The sequence below is a fragment of the Telmatherina bonti genome, assembly GCF_933228915.1.
Source record: "Telmatherina bonti genome assembly, chromosome: 17".
NCBI classification, from domain to species: domain Eukaryota; kingdom Metazoa; phylum Chordata; class Actinopteri; order Atheriniformes; family Telmatherinidae; genus Telmatherina; species Telmatherina bonti.
Window position 1 is genome coordinate 14,974,880 of NC_136615.1, and position 16,451 is coordinate 14,991,330.

Below are 16,451 nucleotides of genomic sequence, written 5' to 3' on the forward strand. Positions count from 1 at the left end.
CTTTTTACACTGTATAAATTTTATGAAAAGGTTGTAAAATTATAATAATAATTTTTACAAGAGATAAATATCTGACAAAGTGGAAAAAATGCTGACAAAACTAATGATTTTGTTCAAAGCAACTTATCCTCATCATATAAGTTTGCCATACAATGCAAGAATATCCTAAGTAAACAGTAGTTGATAAAAGTATCACTGGCTGTTTGTTGCTTTTCTAAATCCTGAACTCTTTACATTGGATAACCACCTTAGTTAAAATGATAATAATAATCAGTTCATTATTTTCTGAAAACAAGACCATAAAAAGAAAGAAAAAAAAGCTTTATTTCCCTGGTCAAAAATTACACATAAAATCAAGAACTTGTCTGTTTAATCCGGTTTATTACAAAAAGAGCACATATAAAAGGATAATATACAAGCAATGAAATAAGATTAAAATAAAAAACAAACAGAGGAGTTTGGGTTTAGCAATGCCGTTTTTGAAATCATCATTATTAGTAGTAGTAATAATAAATAAAGTACAAAATTCCACCAAATGTGAATTGAACATTTACCCATAATATGCTCACTCATCTCTTCATCAACACACTCATCACCATTAATGCGCTATTGCTTTAATATTAATGATAAATAGTTCTATTTTCAGATAAAATATCCTATATTGAAAAACATTGCGCAGTCACAGCTAAACAGCAGATTTTCATACAAGGATGATGGCAGCCCTTTCACTGGCACTTTTTGGCATATTTCCTCTTCAATCTTTTTTTTATTTATTTATTTATTTTTTTTTAAAGATTCAAGCAGCAACTAAATTGAAACCTTTTTCCCATTAATATTCTTTGTATATATTTTCACCATATACTATTAATCCATGGTGAACTACACAGAAACCTGAGAAAAAATGCATTTTTAGAAAAAGTTGTGCTTTATAATCCTTGCCTTCCATTTGGACGTTGAGAGGACAGAAAATAGGAGGGATGGACAGTAGAATCAAACAGGACGGGAGAAGCAAAATTAAATCAGTTTTGAGAAAGATGACTGTAATGTTTGTAAAGCCCACAGTGAAACATGCCTCTTTATCATCTGAATAAATCCACAATATGTAACGCTTTACTAGCAGAAGCTATTTTGGACACTTTGATTCCTTTTTTTTCATAATGTGTAATCTTAGCTAGTCGATGTCTCATCCATTTGATTAATTATGCAACCAACAAGGCATGGTGGCTTTATGGATTGATTGTTGTTATTGGTTTCTGCAACATGGAAATATCTTTTAACACTTACAGCGAGGCACTTGTTATGTTTATGTCTACAACAGAACTCAAGTAAAGCGTCAGAGAGCTTAAAATCAAAGATACAAAAGTGAAGGAACAGTGCACAGAAAGAAGCAGAACATAAAAAATAACCGCAAGTTAGTCTGAATTAGACTTTTTTCCTTTTTTTTTTTTTTTTTTTTTGCCAGTGAGAGGGTTCCCTTATCTAAACAAGTGAGTGCAAAACATTAAAAAAAAATTTTTTAAAAATAAAGTAATACACTGAAGACCAGTTCACTTCGTTGCAGTTTGTCCACTACATCACAGCATGGGGGATCAGAGAAATTGCATTGAATGGAATGTAACTAAGATCCACAGCACCACATGAGAGATAGAAACAGAGAGCAGGCTCAGTAGCTCAGTCTTGGACAGTAAACATCTCATAGCCAGCTTTTGGAGCTCAAACAGCAGGGCTAGTTTAGTTTTTCCTTTTAGTGTTTGAAAAGTACAGCTGCATGCAAAGCATTCCCATTTAAAACAATGCAAAGATGAGGTAATTGTTTTTTTTTTTCCATAATGTTTTTCTGTTATTTCTAAATAAATAAATTATGATTCAGTTGCCCCCAAACAACTATATAAAATTAAATACGTACCCACAATATCTACAGTTAGTAATAAATTATGATTGTTAAATACTTAAGGCATCTCAACTGACAACACCCTGTGTAAACTATGAAAACTTCATCACAGATGACTCTACTACAGGAGGAGGCAGTGTCAACACTGGCAGTGCACAAGACCGGGAAAAGTTGTTTTTAAAAGTCTTATCTTTTTCTATCACAGTGCAAAGGACAGGGAGGGTCCTAAAGGCATCCTTTAACACAAACAGTTCTATGGAACTGAAGCCAAAAAAAAAGGTCTTAAAAAGTAAGAAGTAGGGGGTAAGGATGTGGGTGACTCGCTGTAACAGCCCAAATGTTTCCCTGCTGTTGTGTCGTCTCATGTCTGTGTGCACTGTGAGAGGGAGGCTGCCTCCGTCGCATCATGTTCTACATGTTCTAGCAATACAGCATAGCAACCAGCATAGTAACCACAAGGGGAGGTCTGTCACACATATACACAAGATCAATACGCAAAAGCTCCTTTCTCAGCTAGAAACGCTGCATGAATCTATATCTAAATATAAACCAATGCAAATGAAATACCAAGCATTAACTTCTTGTTGCTCTAACTATTCTCACATGTGCTTGTTCTTTAGGCATTAAGGTAAACATCAAGAGGATCCCATTGTTGCCAACAAAGGGGGCAGGATGAATACAAGCTACAAGTCAGGGCAGCAACCACTGACTGGGATTTTTTTTTTTTTTTTTTGTTTCTTAGTGTTCAGAAGATAGTCAGAGCTCAGATTAGTCGTCATGCACAGACTCTGTACCGTTTTAAATAGAAGTGAAGAGACCAAAGCTGATAGCCTAAGTCAACAATGAAACATGCATTTTTAGTACACTGTTTCACTGCCCCCTTGCCAGATAAAAATGCAGGTAGAAGGTCAGCTAAATCCTCCCACCTCACTCTGCTGTGCATGATAGCTTTCTCTTTTCATCCCTTTTTTCACCCTATTTATTTATTTATTATTTGGCTTTGTGTTGTATAAGCACTCGTGTGGCCATGCTATTAACCTACAATGTGTCTAATTCCAGGCATTGCCTTGAACTCATGAAGCACATTTGCATGTTCGACATCCACATGTTTCTTTAGACACATGTTTTAAGTCACACACAGCAGGGCAGAGCACACACATACACACACAAACACACAAAAACCTGTGTGCAGATTCATGCTACACTGCCACAAAACGCATTTTGGTATTACACTTTCACCCTTTTTGTTTTGTTTTTGTTTGTTTTTTCTTTTACTCTAATTTCAAACACCAAACAACTCAGTCACTGATTTCAGTTTCCACAGCAGTGGAAGAGACTTACTCTCATGACACCAACCCAAGGTAAGTATAACTGTATTGCAATACGTCAAAGCTGCATGATAGGATCAAAACACTCAGCTAGCTGGTTCTTTTCCTCTGGAAGGCGCACCAGATATCACTTGTTGGTTACTGCTACTCTACGACGACCACAAATGACCTGTAGGTAAACATGGCATCCGAGCATTTAGTTTCTGTTAAGCTTTTCTGTGTGGCAGAATATTCATTTTGATTGAATGTGAAAAGATAAACATATATATATATATATATATATATATATATATATATATATATATATATATATATATATATATATATATATATATATATATATATATATATATATATATATATATATATATCTTAGAAAGAGACAGAGGAAAAGAGAGAGAAGAGTAGCCACCTGAGTGTGGGGTTATGTGTTTTCCACTTTCAGGACATTAAATCATGGCTTTGAGGACATGCTACACACCCCGTGGCTGCCTACAGTACAACACCACAACTGCAACAACACCCCACTTACAACCAGCAAGCTACAAGTAAACCCTGTGTACATGAGTATGCGTGTGTCTGCGTATCTTTTGCTTCCAGAAGGATGTGCTTCTATATAAAGAGAGTCCTTTGCGGCCTCTCGTGCAGTCTGGCTTGGCTCAGTAAAGCGTGAGTCAGAAGGGTTGTGATGTCACAGGAAGTCTAGAGACATTTGGCAAAGCACCCAATAGTGGGAGCTGTGGGGGAAGGGAGAGCCGGCAAGCCGGGTTGAAAGGGGGGGAAAAAAGGACCACAAGAGTGTGACTGAATCACAGGGAGTCAAATCTCATCAGCTGTCAGGGTTCAGCTGTGTTTCGATGTCAACTCGACAGATTGGACACTTCCTGCTGGTGGCCAGCCATTGATCCACACAGCCCTGGTGGAAGAGGTGCATGCATGGCAATCTCCTGGAGGACAGAAAGTCAGAGAAGCACGGGGTCAGTCGTTTCACATTAGCATGCATGACTCTCCCAGAGCATACAGTTATGCGCTTGTTACAAACTTCAGAAACAAGGGAGAGTTCATTTTGCTCAGTCAGGCATGTAGAGATGACTTCTGTTGAGTCATCAGTCCCACATGCCTCTCAGACAGCTGAGACTCCATATGCTGTAAGTCGACCCTCTTCTTTCATCCCAGAGTGCAGTTCTTCCACCCTGAAATTCCCTGCCTAACTTGGTCTGAAATGCATGTGCATCTAAAGAGCAGATCCTTTTTTAGAAATACATTTACAATGATGCTCGCAGGTTTATTAAATGATTAGAATTTGATGTTCTTCTGCATGAATATGACTCCAAAGCATTAGCACATAAATAAAAGATGAAGAAAAAACAAGTTAGATATAGATGTTATACTAAATGTTTCACTTACTGTGGAATATGGTGCAATAAGCATGGGAAAATGCTGATTTGAAGGTGAAATTAAAATCAGACTTAAAGATGTGATAAAATAGATCGCCAACCACCTATTTATAAGTTCTCTTTAAATGAGCTGCTGCTCATCACAGTGGAAGAAGCTAGATTCCACCAGTTCTTTGTCTTTATTTGGGAAATGTTGTGGAAAGGCCTAAAGTTCATGCAAGGAAAGCCAAAAACATCCTAAATTTTCAGCCTTCTGTGCAGGAAGATTAACTGAAATATCTCTTGGCTGATGTTCAGGATTGTTCAACAGTTGATGCACAGTCAGCCTGTTAGCATAGCTTACAGCATAAAAAATAGACAAAGCCTGAAACTTGCCTGCCAGTGTTTCTAGAGTTCAATAACATGTTTGTTTTGTAAATCCACAGACAAAACCATCTAAAAAATAAATATAAAGATATTATCAGTGCTTTTCAAAACGAATAAAGGATCAAAACAGCTGTGTTTTAAAGATAGCTGAGGTTGGAGCAATGTGCAATTAAATTTGATCTTTGCTCTCAACACATTTATAGTCGTGGTAAAGTTATTTGTTACACACATTGTGTGTTTAATGCATTCCATCAAAGAACTGCAAAGTATAAACTGTCAATTATGTTAAGGAGCCAGCTAAAAGCTAAAAAGCTATAAGCTACATGCTACAAGCTACAAGCTACATGCTACAACCTATTTAACAACCATACTGGCTTATCAACTTTTTTGTGTGCACAAACACAGATTAATAAAGGTTTTTTTTTTTCTATTTGGAAGGTCCCATCAAACAAAAAGAATCATCCCTGACTTTAAGAAGCACCATATTTTTTAGTCATGGTCAGTAGCATCCTGGAGTATTTCTTAGTCGTCTTACTAAGAGATGTGTTCCTATGAAAAACTTGCGAAGTGCAGATTATTTATGCAAAGCAAGACAACTGCTGAGTGTAGTTTCAAGCGTAGCTTGCAGTACAAGCATTAGTTGTTATGATCTCATCAGTATCTGAGCCACAGCTAGAATGAATTCATTTTCCTTGAGCATTTTATTGATTTGGCGGCTCTTTCTCACCTGACATCCTCTCCGTCTTCCAGCATGGACAAGCAGATGGTACACTTCTCATCCACATCTGTCTCTTCTTCCTCCCCAGTCTTCAGCTGCAGAGGCTTTCTCTGTAATTAATGGCACCGTATTGTCATGCAGGGTTGATACGATATGAGGTTATTCGTGAACAATGTAGTAAATTATAAGCACATAGATTTTTACAGATCCATAACCATGTATCTTGTAAAATCTAAACCTAACCATAAACATCTGGTGACAAAGCTTTCTTTGTTTTCAGCCCTGTGAACCAATGTTTTGTCATTAAACAAGGTTGCAGTCATACCTTCTTGTATTTGTGAGGAAAGGTGAATCTCTCTATGGTTGTTTGAACAGCTCCTCTGCTGACACTCCCCAGTCGATCCTCCAACTGCAACAGCTCCTGAAATAAATAGCTGACATTTACTGGAATGACAAAAAATTACTAAAGATTCTCATATTGTTAAAATGTTCATTTACAAGCTCAAAAAAAACTTTTTTTTTAAAATAAATGATTAACTTGTTCAACTGCTTTAAAAGCACAAATCTGGATTTCATTTCAGTAAATCTGGTCTGATGAAGATTGTGGGTTAAACAGTAGAAGACATTTACTAAATATGTTTAGAATTTGAACAGACTGAAATGCAGACATCGGGACGTTGTATAACAAGACAACAAAATATTTGGAACATATCAGTGACAGGTTTACCTCATAACTTTCTCGCACAGCAGTGGCATGTCTTGAAGGATTCAGACTTTGCAGGGCCAACAGATGCAGCTGGGGATACGGGTAGTTTCTGATTTCATGAACAACCTAGGAAAACAAAATCCTCAATGTTGATCCTGCACACACTTCCTCTGATGCAAAAACCAAACCTGTTGTTGTGTTTGGATAACCTACAAAGTTACTCTACAATAGGTCTACACTTTACTCACTGAACTAATATCTCTGTGATTTACTTTGTAATTAACCACTCAGTTATAAGCTTTAAGTACTTTGTGAGTTTAGCTTTGATAGTTTATCACTTTATAGCTTATTCTGGCATTTAGGTGCAAAACACAGCTAAATTAGCCGAGCTTTCGGTTTAATTATGGATTATTTCTAGTTTGTTCACTTTTATCCTGTTCTTTATAGTTGTATTGTTTTAATCTGATGTCTTTTGCATCTCAGAGTTGCTGTACATTTCACTAAGGTATCAAGATATAAACTGGATACATGACAAAAACAAATTGTGTGATAAAGTACAGATACAGCAGGATAACACAATGTACCACTTGTGCAGACGATGTGTTCCTGGGGAAGTGGTGCATCCGAGGAGAGGCCAGGTAATGCTGATAGTGCTGCGGGAGCTGCTGGAGCTGATACTGATGAGGGAGGCCGGCATCTACACTAAGATCCCTGCAGAGAGACAGAAGCGTGACTAAATCATTATTATTACTCATACCAGGCGGTGGTGAAGACAGACAGATGGGTGCAGTGATGAGGGAGGGGACAATTTCTCAACTTTGCAGGACCCTCATTCATCTCAGATGCTCACCAGTCGGTGCCTTCGGCCAGATACCGCGGCTGCTGTGTTAGCGGCTGGGGAACATGCAGAGGAGCAGAGTACTCATATCCTGAACGCAGTCTGTGAGGATTCAGTGGGATGCGTTCCTGGGTTCTTCTGCAATTACATAAAGTGTTTTTTTTTTGTTGTTGTTATTGTTTATTTGCTTTCTGTGTGTATAAATCACTGTCAGTATGGAGCATCATTTCCACCTGGTGTGCGGGAGAATTCTGCGGTGTTGCGCTTCAAGCAGCTGCTGCTGGATGAGGTATTGCTGGTGTAAGGCCTGAGGTAGGAATGAAGGCCCCGGCACATCCTGAAACTGAGGAGGTGTGGACAGGGCAGTGAGGGTCGGGTGATGTGCAGGGGACAGGTGGGCGGCCAGACCTGTCTGTGGGGGTTGGCTGGCATGTCCGAGAGGGAACTCTGCTGAGATGGGTGTCTGGGGAGTGCCCAGGTGAAAGTGTCGGCAGGAGGTAGCATGGCTGTGCTGATGCCTGCTGAAATGCGCTCCTATGGGGAAATAAAGGTAAGGGATCAGGGTTGATCCAGATAAAACACAAATCAGTAGTTAGACACATAAAAACAAAGACGATGAAGACAGGGGAGTGTTCCCACAGAAGACACAAACAGAACGGTAGATGGATGGCAGAGACTTGTGAAGCATCATTCAGACCCAATGGTCTCAAACAGAGATCCCCAATCCTGGTCCTCGAGGACCGATGTCCTGCAGGTTTTCCAAGTGTCCCAGCTGCAACACACCTGATTCAAATCAATGTGTATTTAGCAGACATGTGCAGATTCGTCTGAGTCAGGTGTGCCAGCAGGAACACTTGGAAAACCTGTAGGACACCGGTCCTCGAGAACCAGGGTTGGGGACCCCTAGTCTCAAACATACTTGCCATTAACACAGACATCATCACTAACATCTTAAGGAGTTATAATAGCATCAGCACTTATCTGCAGTCCATCGCATTCCTGCTGTTTGAAGGAACATTAAATTGTCCATTTCTCATTAAGTCTGACAACACTGAAAGCACTCCAACAGATGCTGCTCGCTCAAAAGATGATGCGTCTCCACTTCTGCCCTCACTCACTCTCCATAGCAGAGATGGGAAAGACATGAGATTGTGTGGCAGCGACACAAAATCACCTTAGTGTTAAGTTGTTCAAAATGATCAGACAGAGACAAGTAATTTCTACTTTAACTTCTTATTATAGCCCTCAAGAATTCTAAACCAGCAGGGTTTGAAGGGACTGTGCACAGCAGTGCATTGTGTTTTACATGGAGCACAAATAAGTGGAGTGCATTAAAGTGATTTTTCAGAGTTTATTGCTCAATCAGGCAGTGTTAATCTCCTTTGCAGTAAGAAGGACTGGCATTGCATGCCTACTGGAAGCAAGAGGGAGGAACTGCCTGTTCACTGATGTGTACGGTATATTCAAAGTTTTATACAGAAATGAATTAAATAGAAGATGTGCATATGGATATTCAGCTCATATTAGCATGTTCTACTTAATAGCTCAGCATTGGGTAGAACATGCAAATATAGTTGCTAGAAGAGCAAACTGATGCCGTGGTCTCTGCTGGGTTCCACAGGTTTGTTTGGCACAAAGACTGGAAACAATCATGGACATATATAGATACATTGTTCTCTCTTCAAGTCTTTATCAAAATAAGTTTTAAAAACCAGATCTAATGACATCAAAAAAGTTGTTTTGCATAATTTTCCACTTCTATTTGGTTATTTTGTGTCAAATGTTGGTCATTTTGTCATAATTTTGTTTTTTAAAATCAAGAGATTTTCATGTCTGGTCTTTTGGTCCATTTTCTTTTTTTTTTTTTTTTTTTTGCATTATGTGGTGTTTGTTCTCACCTAATGTGAATTTCACAGAACTCTGTGTCTACTTTGGCTATTTTGCTACTAAATTAGGAAGTTTATTTTAATTTTTACTTACAGAATTATAAATACAACAGGTAATATTTCTGCGTGACTTTGATGCTGTAATTTTGCTTTACAGCTCCTGTCATTTGCCCATTTCTGGTCATTTTCCAAAAAATCACCCCTATCTTCATTCCAATGATAAGAAGGAGGACTAAGGAGTCTGGAGGCTGCAGAGACTATGGCTGACTGTTGAAATGATGTGTCAATGCAAGTAGGAAAAATTCACAGACCAACTCCTCTCATGCTCACTGATCAGCACAGGGTTGTTTGTTTTATCTGAACAAAAGGGAAACAGAACAAGCGAGTCTCCAGTTAGGTATAACATTGGATTTAATGGGGAATAATAGTTTTAGGATTTATTTTATTAATTAAACAAACAAAACACAATAATTATTATTTATAGGTGCAATCCAGCTTTTTACTTTTGCATAGTACATCTAAATGTTGGTTTGCGTTTGGATGTCATCTTATAAACACCTGACAAATAATAAAAAGAGGTATTAACCAAAATTAGTCATGCAGAAAAGCTTATTTCTCAAAATGCCAAATTGTTGTTCTCATTGTTGCTGACATACTTTCATGGCTTAGCTTCTTTGCATAGGACTTTAGCCTTAGGACATAATAAGCCAGTGAACCCAGATAGCCACGAGCAAACTGTAAACAGCATTTGGCCAAGGAAATAGAGCAGAAATGGCAGTCTGGTGGTTTGGATTGGTCAATGGCTTCTCTTTAATAGTTTTGTTTGAAGCTCTTGACCTGATGGAACTGGATTCTGTGTGAAGCTCCTAGTAAATATCACATTATAATTCTCTGTGTTCTTTCACAGCACTGACGGCTGACATTAATATTTGACGTACTGCAGAGCTGCTGGTACTAACGGCAATGACGTTATTGTGACATCTCTGCTTTGACTTGCAGTCATGAAATGTCTGATTGGTGCAAAACAGGCTCCCACCCATTCACACACACACAGACACAAACACAATCCACTTCTCCTCACCCCTGAGCTGCTGCACAGGCAGCCCCTCCCCCACAGTGTGGCTGCGGCATGGTTTCCCTGTGTGAGTGACGGCCTGTAAGCCCCACCCACCTGCGACTGCAGCAGTCTGACATGAATCTTCCCTCACTGCCTCCAGCTTCCATCACTGCAGCTTCACAAATCACACCTCCTCTCTAACTCAGTCCTATCCTGTGTCTGTTGAGCGCTCTTCCATCCAACATGTGCCACACGCACACACACACACACACACACACACACCTTCACCCACCTTCAGATATCTCTCATCAGCTGATCAGCTCCCTGGCAGAAGCTGTGTTGACTGAAAAACTGCAAACAGGATAAACTGCCCTGCATGGGACATATTTGCTCACTGTCCCTACCTGTGTGCATTGGTTAAATAAAGACAGGTCAGGACCAGTGGGACATGTGCATTACAGCTGTTGAGTTATTTAAAATTCTGTACATGATGGTAAAATATACAGAGTGCACGCTACTGTATCTCTGGAGCTCCTCCTGTCTGCACATAAATAACTATTTCAGACATTCTGAACAAGATGCAAGGCTCAAGTCAGAGAGCAGCAAGTCTCAGACTTTAAAAATCTGCTTTTAAGAGTGCATATCTAAAATCAGCTTCTAAATAAACATTATTTTAACAACAGAGTCTGCATTGGATTTTTTTTTTTTTTTTGGGCAAACTGTTGTACTTTCACACTTCTCATGTAAGTTTTACTTCTGTTTTACGAGTTAAAGAAGCAATGAAAAGCAGAGTACATTTAAAAACATCCTTTCAATGAAAAAGGACAGCCAATCATGGATATTATGTCGAGATATTGTCTAAAATGGAAAAATAACTTTAAGCTTTGTTTAATGTTGTTTCTCATGATGTAAAGCAGTAAATAATCCAAAACCTACTTATAATGAAAGTCTAATTGGATTTAGTCGTGCTGATGCAAATAAACTAGACGACTACATGATTAATTCATTTTCACATGGCAAACTGCTATCAGCAACCTCCTGCTTTGTAATTAAAGAGTTTATTTATAAATGTGTCAAGACCTGTTCTGCTAATTACCAAGAAGAGCCCAATGACAGATCTATTGCTTGTTATTTCCATTCAAAGTCTTAGATGCAACAATGACACATGACAGGATACAGAATCTCTGTTGAAAAGCTTCAACATCACAACACTTTGGTTTATAACATAATTAATGCATTTAGAAAGGTTTTTAGGCAGACTTTTGTTAATGTAGGAGAAACCTGAATGTTTTTCTTGTAGCCATTTCATGACCTACAAACAGGCTGCTGGTTTTTGCAGACATGAGGGTTGTTGATTCATTAACATAACTTGTCAACTAACAGAGGAAACAATAGGTACTTATTAAGAAACAAAGTCACTGGGATCCCAATTACACAAAAGATTGGCTGTTTACTTAATCTGTGGGTTTTCATTGATAACATGTTGTCACTTAGATCCAAAGGAAAAAAATAAGACATCATGATATAACATTTACTTAATCCATGAAACCAAACCAGCTAAACAGAGAAGAGCTTGGTCATAACAAGGAGGTCCCACTTTCATGTCAGTGTGAAAATGATCTGAACTCCCAAAGAAGCTTGCAAGGTCTTGCTGGAAACCTAAATTGCATGCTAAATTTGTTAAAGCTCAGTTTAGATGCACTCAAGATGAAGTCATTAATAACGAGTTAAAGTGGTGCAGCAGTTACCGTAAAAGAAAAGTAACTGGTTTTGTGACCCTTGAACAGAGCGGAGGTCTGATCCAGAAAGCGGGTTTTATGGGAACCATTGGTTGACCATAAGATGAGGAAGAGAAAAAAATCTCAGTTTTTGCCCAGAAAATGTTACTATGGTAACTGACTCTATGAACGTAAGCTGCTACCTCACAGGTTTCCTTTAGCAATCAGTTTTATTCTGGCTTTTCGCCTTCTGCTGATACCCCTTCACACAGCTCAGGAAAATATCATCTTGTCCCCTAAAAAAAAACTTCATGACCACATTGGTATTAAAGGAATCAAAGATTTTCCCTCATAACTTTGATTCTTACCAACATTAAGGCAGAATACACACTCCTCAAGCAGCTCCTGCACTGAGATACTGCTGCAGTTACCACTATTTCATAAAGTATTGACAGATAAAGAAGTCATTAAATCCATGTAAGATTTTTAAGTTGCCTGCAGAATTCCAGGGGGAAACTTTCTCGTCCATTTCATTCACATTACAATTTTCTATTTCTGTCTCCTCCATTTTCTCACATCAGATTAAGAGATCCAGTTTCATTACCAGCTTTGTCCTTTCCCGTCAGAAGTTGAAGGCTATCCTAGTTATCATGGGAAAAGTGTGTTGCACCATGGGCAGGTAGTAAATACATATTCAAATAATCTATGTAATCCAAGTCTAGATTTAAGTTTGACTCTTTTGGAAACTTTTAGTCAGGAAAATAAAAGAATGAAACATAAGTTAATTATATGAACCTGGTTTCCTCTTCCACTGCTTGTTTGCATTGGCAGAGAAAGCTCTGAAAGGAATTAAAACATCCTTGCTGGTCTTTATTTACTGGTTGCCATGACAAATCCTAGTATCAAAGCCCCATTGATGATTACCTTATTTAGTATTTCCTAAACCTGCTTCCTGGAACAGACCTGTACTGCGCCATCAAGACCCAAACCGGATCTATTTTCTTTTATCAACTCTGTGTAGAAACATAGTAAAAAAGAGAGTAAATGGAAATGCAAATAACTTCAAAGATTTATATCCTAATGCCTTAAAGGAATGTTGGAAATTCATGAACAGACAACCCAATGATACCTGGCAATGCCATCATTCGATAGGTTCTGATGCATCAGAATTTGTCTTTAATGTAATTTTTGCTAAATATGTTCTTCAATATGTCATTCATCTGAATATTATTTGCCATAAAGACTTTAATTTGAAGATATTTTCTGATTAACTGGTTCACTATGTAAACATGTGTATGCCGATTTTTTTCAGGTGATTTTTTTTTTTTTGTTAATTCAACATCAATGAACACCAATGAGTGGATGTGAGGAAGGCAGTGTTTTGTTTTATAGTGAATGGAATAGAGTGAATGATAGCATTTAAAAGGAAATATCAATGTGCTGCCATTTGCTTTAATGGGTAAAATATATGGCTGCCCCTACTTCAAAATAAGCAGAACAGCAACTTGAGGAGACTCTGTCAAAGACAGCTGAAAAATGAGAGCACATATAGAGTGAGGGGACCGTCTCAGTGACAGCACAGTGTGGAGGGAGGAGGGAGGGAACACATGGAAATCAGCAAAAAGCACACTGAAGGTTAAGAAGAGAACTACAGTCTTTATTGGAAAATATTAGTATGTCTGGCACTGTGTGATAATAGTAATAATAAAAGTGGTATATCCTAGATAACCATAATAACACCATGCAAATAAAGACCAAAGGCAAGGCCTGACCATGCTCTCTGTAGGGTTAACAGAACAGAAGCAGCATCCAATGAGTAGATGTGTATGCTTACAGCACATTTCAGTACAGCAGGGACATCTCTACACAAAGATTACATTGGAATCTGCTGTTCAATGTGAAAAATAATAATAAAAAAAGTAAAAAATGACCATGCATTAGGTTCTAATACAAGAACATAAGGTAGAAAACCAAAACCAAAGAATAAAAAGACATTTTGATTCTAAAGGATTTCTACAGCAGTGCAGGATATACACATCCCTGTAAAATGGATAGCATTCTGGAGGAAAGATTTGAGAGGGGGACTGTGCATGACAGTGAAGTATTTTCAAAATGGCTAGATGAATTAGAAAAGCGTCTCACCAGTTTATTATGAAATCAATTCATCTAGCAGGAAAGCAGGCTTTAACACAGGGACAGATTATGGTCAGTTTTTTTTATACGCCACTGTAACAGGCACAGTGGGCTCTCAAAAGTTTAAAATAACACCACATGAACTGTGGTTTCAGCACAACATATATTGATGAATGTTAGGATTACTGGGTTATTTGATTGTGGTCACAATAAAGCAGAAATTGGTGCAAATGCACTTCTGTAAATAGGGGATTTGACAGTACCCATTTAGTTCGATCAAGCCTGGCTTTAATCGAATCCAGAAGGATCAAAATGTATCCACTTTACAGAAATTTACAGCAGAATGTAGTCTATCCACACTGAATGGGAAAATTCACAATGACAGTCTGTAGTAAAAAGCCTAATGCTACAATGGGTTATTCACTAAAGAGCAACATGACAGTTTAAATAAAGACAAACTGTTTTCTACAGAAAGTGTTATTCTTTAGTCTGTTACGCAGAAGGATACGGTATGAGTGGGAACTCGGTTTTAATGCCAATGTCGTCTTCAGATGAAAAGAGGAAATGAGGAAGAAGGGGTTCACAATACAGCTAGATGCAGAGAACAGGCAGAGGCTACGGCAGACAGCAGCAGATGATCGTTAGCTACACAATGGAGGGGGACAAAGGTCTGAGAAATGCGGAATGTAGAGCCAGCTTCGATACTATGGAACAGGAAAAAAGAACACAAATAAAAGCACAATGAAATCATTGGTGCTACTGCATGAAGATTTAACAATGCACGTCAAATTACTATTATTATTACATAATCATCACAGATAGCCTGCTGCAGCTGCGGGTGATGTTTGTGTTTTTGCCCAATTCAGCGTCTTGTGCAGCATCTGCAGCGAAATTTGAGGGTTTGTTTAAGGTTTAGGGGGGAAGAGCCAGCATTTGCTAACTCATTTGGAATACTACTTTCTAATTAAGTTTAAAAAAAAAAATCTTAATTACGAGATTAATTATCTGAAATTAATTAAAGTTAGAGTAAAAAGAAAAAAAAAAGCGCCAGATGCCAACACTCATGCACACAAAGGAGAAAAATAAGTCCTGTCACACTGGATCTTTAATAAAGCCGCTTATTTAGACATCTAATTAAATCATAATAAAAGGTGCCTATGTTAGCAGTTAAAGACAAGCTAGTATTAATTTGCTTACATTACAATAAAAAGCGGAGACGGTCAAAATTTACAGAACTGCACGTAAACACGGCGCAGATACACCAGACAGAACTGCGCTGACCACTGAGGATAAAGCAAGGCTGCCATTTGACAGCTGCAGTCATTTGCTGCGAATAACAGGCCTCAAAACGTCCAAATATAACATTTTACAGCTGTACAGACATTGAACGTCTTTAAAGCGTTTTAACTGTATGAATGTGGCTAATTTAACACGACGCTGTAGCTAGCAAGACGGTTCACGTTGTCTCCATCGCTCGCTGTTACTCTGCGTCGCTGTTTAGCTAGCAGGTGTAAGCTCTGTTTACTTCATCTGCGGACATTTAGTAAGAAAAAGCCATGAAAAAAAGGAACAGTGAAAACGCCGATTATTTTTTGTTAGGGTTTTGATGTAATACCATTAAGCTAATCATACCTCTATTTCTAACTGAGCCGAAGACAGGGAGAACCAGATATCCAACATGGACTAACACCATCCTGGGTCCTTCTTTGTTGGGAGTGCAGCCAGTGAGACAGATGGTCCATGGAAATGATCCCCTCCAGTCCCCTGCACATTCAAACGGACAGGCTGCGCTGTCTGCACACACAAAGTCAAACAACCAATCACTGGACCCCTTTGAACAGGACCCCTACGGGTTTGGCATTAGGACCCACCAATGGGATGAGTTTCTGGGCGGAGATGTCTTGAACAGCCCGCCCCTCCATCACTCCATCAGTGAAGCTCAGAAGATGGTCAGATGTGACAAGCTTTTCACTTATACACTGCTTTCTATTTATAACTATTTAGATACAATAATCTTTAACAGTTCAGAAGCTTAGAAATTATATTTTAATGAAAATCTATACATGTAAGTTAACAATTATTCCCATGTTTCTGGGGTTAAACTCTACATACAGACAGGTGGATGTGCGTTAAAGATAAAACATGGGAATGAAAATAATGTGGATCAATATACAGCGATGATAATGGAAGAATAGGAGCTTTTTCTTCTACTCAGCAGCATCATACACCTGCCAACCTTTCATTTAATGTGACATAAACTGATCCTGAGTGTTTTGGAAAATGCTGCTACTGGAAGAATAATTTTACTAAATTTAACATATATGAAAACTATTTCTTCGGTGTTTATATTATCAAAAGAATATGTTATCATGTATCACTTATTTGGGGCTGCTGTGGAACTGTGGTTACATAC

The 16,451-nt window shown here is 38.3% G+C and overlaps 1 protein-coding gene across 1 annotated transcript; it reads right to left on the reverse strand.

Moving 5' to 3' along the window:
- Positions 1-3,644: 3,644 nt before the first annotated feature.
- Positions 3,645-15,820, reverse strand: ark2ca (arkadia (RNF111) C-terminal like ring finger ubiquitin ligase 2Ca). Its single transcript, XM_079256706.1, has 8 exons — positions 15,671-15,820; positions 7,478-7,778; positions 7,257-7,382; positions 6,991-7,117; positions 6,428-6,532; positions 6,026-6,121; positions 5,710-5,810; positions 3,645-4,166 (listed from the first exon to the last, which is right to left on the reverse strand). The coding sequence occupies exons 1-8, from the start codon at positions 15,729-15,731 to the stop codon at positions 4,049-4,051; spliced, it is 1,035 nt and encodes a 344-aa protein (XP_079112832.1). The 5' UTR covers positions 15,732-15,820; the 3' UTR covers positions 3,645-4,048.
- Positions 15,821-16,451: the final 631 nt, after the last annotated feature.

What these genes read in the sequence shown, in the direction of transcription:
- ark2ca (XM_079256706.1), bottom strand. Translation starts at nt 15,731, where the DNA reads ATGGTGTTAGTCCATGTTGGATATCTGGTTCTCCCTGTCTTCGGCTCA. An exon ending in ACACATCGTCTGCACAAGTG is followed by an intron (nt 6,533 to 6,990) that starts GTACATTGTGTT and finishes TTGTTTTCCTAG; the next exon opens with GTTGTTCATGAAATCAGAAA. An exon ending in TTCCTCACAAATACAAGAAG is followed by an intron (nt 5,811 to 6,025) that starts GTATGACTGCAA and finishes CATTAATTACAG; the next exon opens with AGAAAGCCTCTGCAGCTGAA.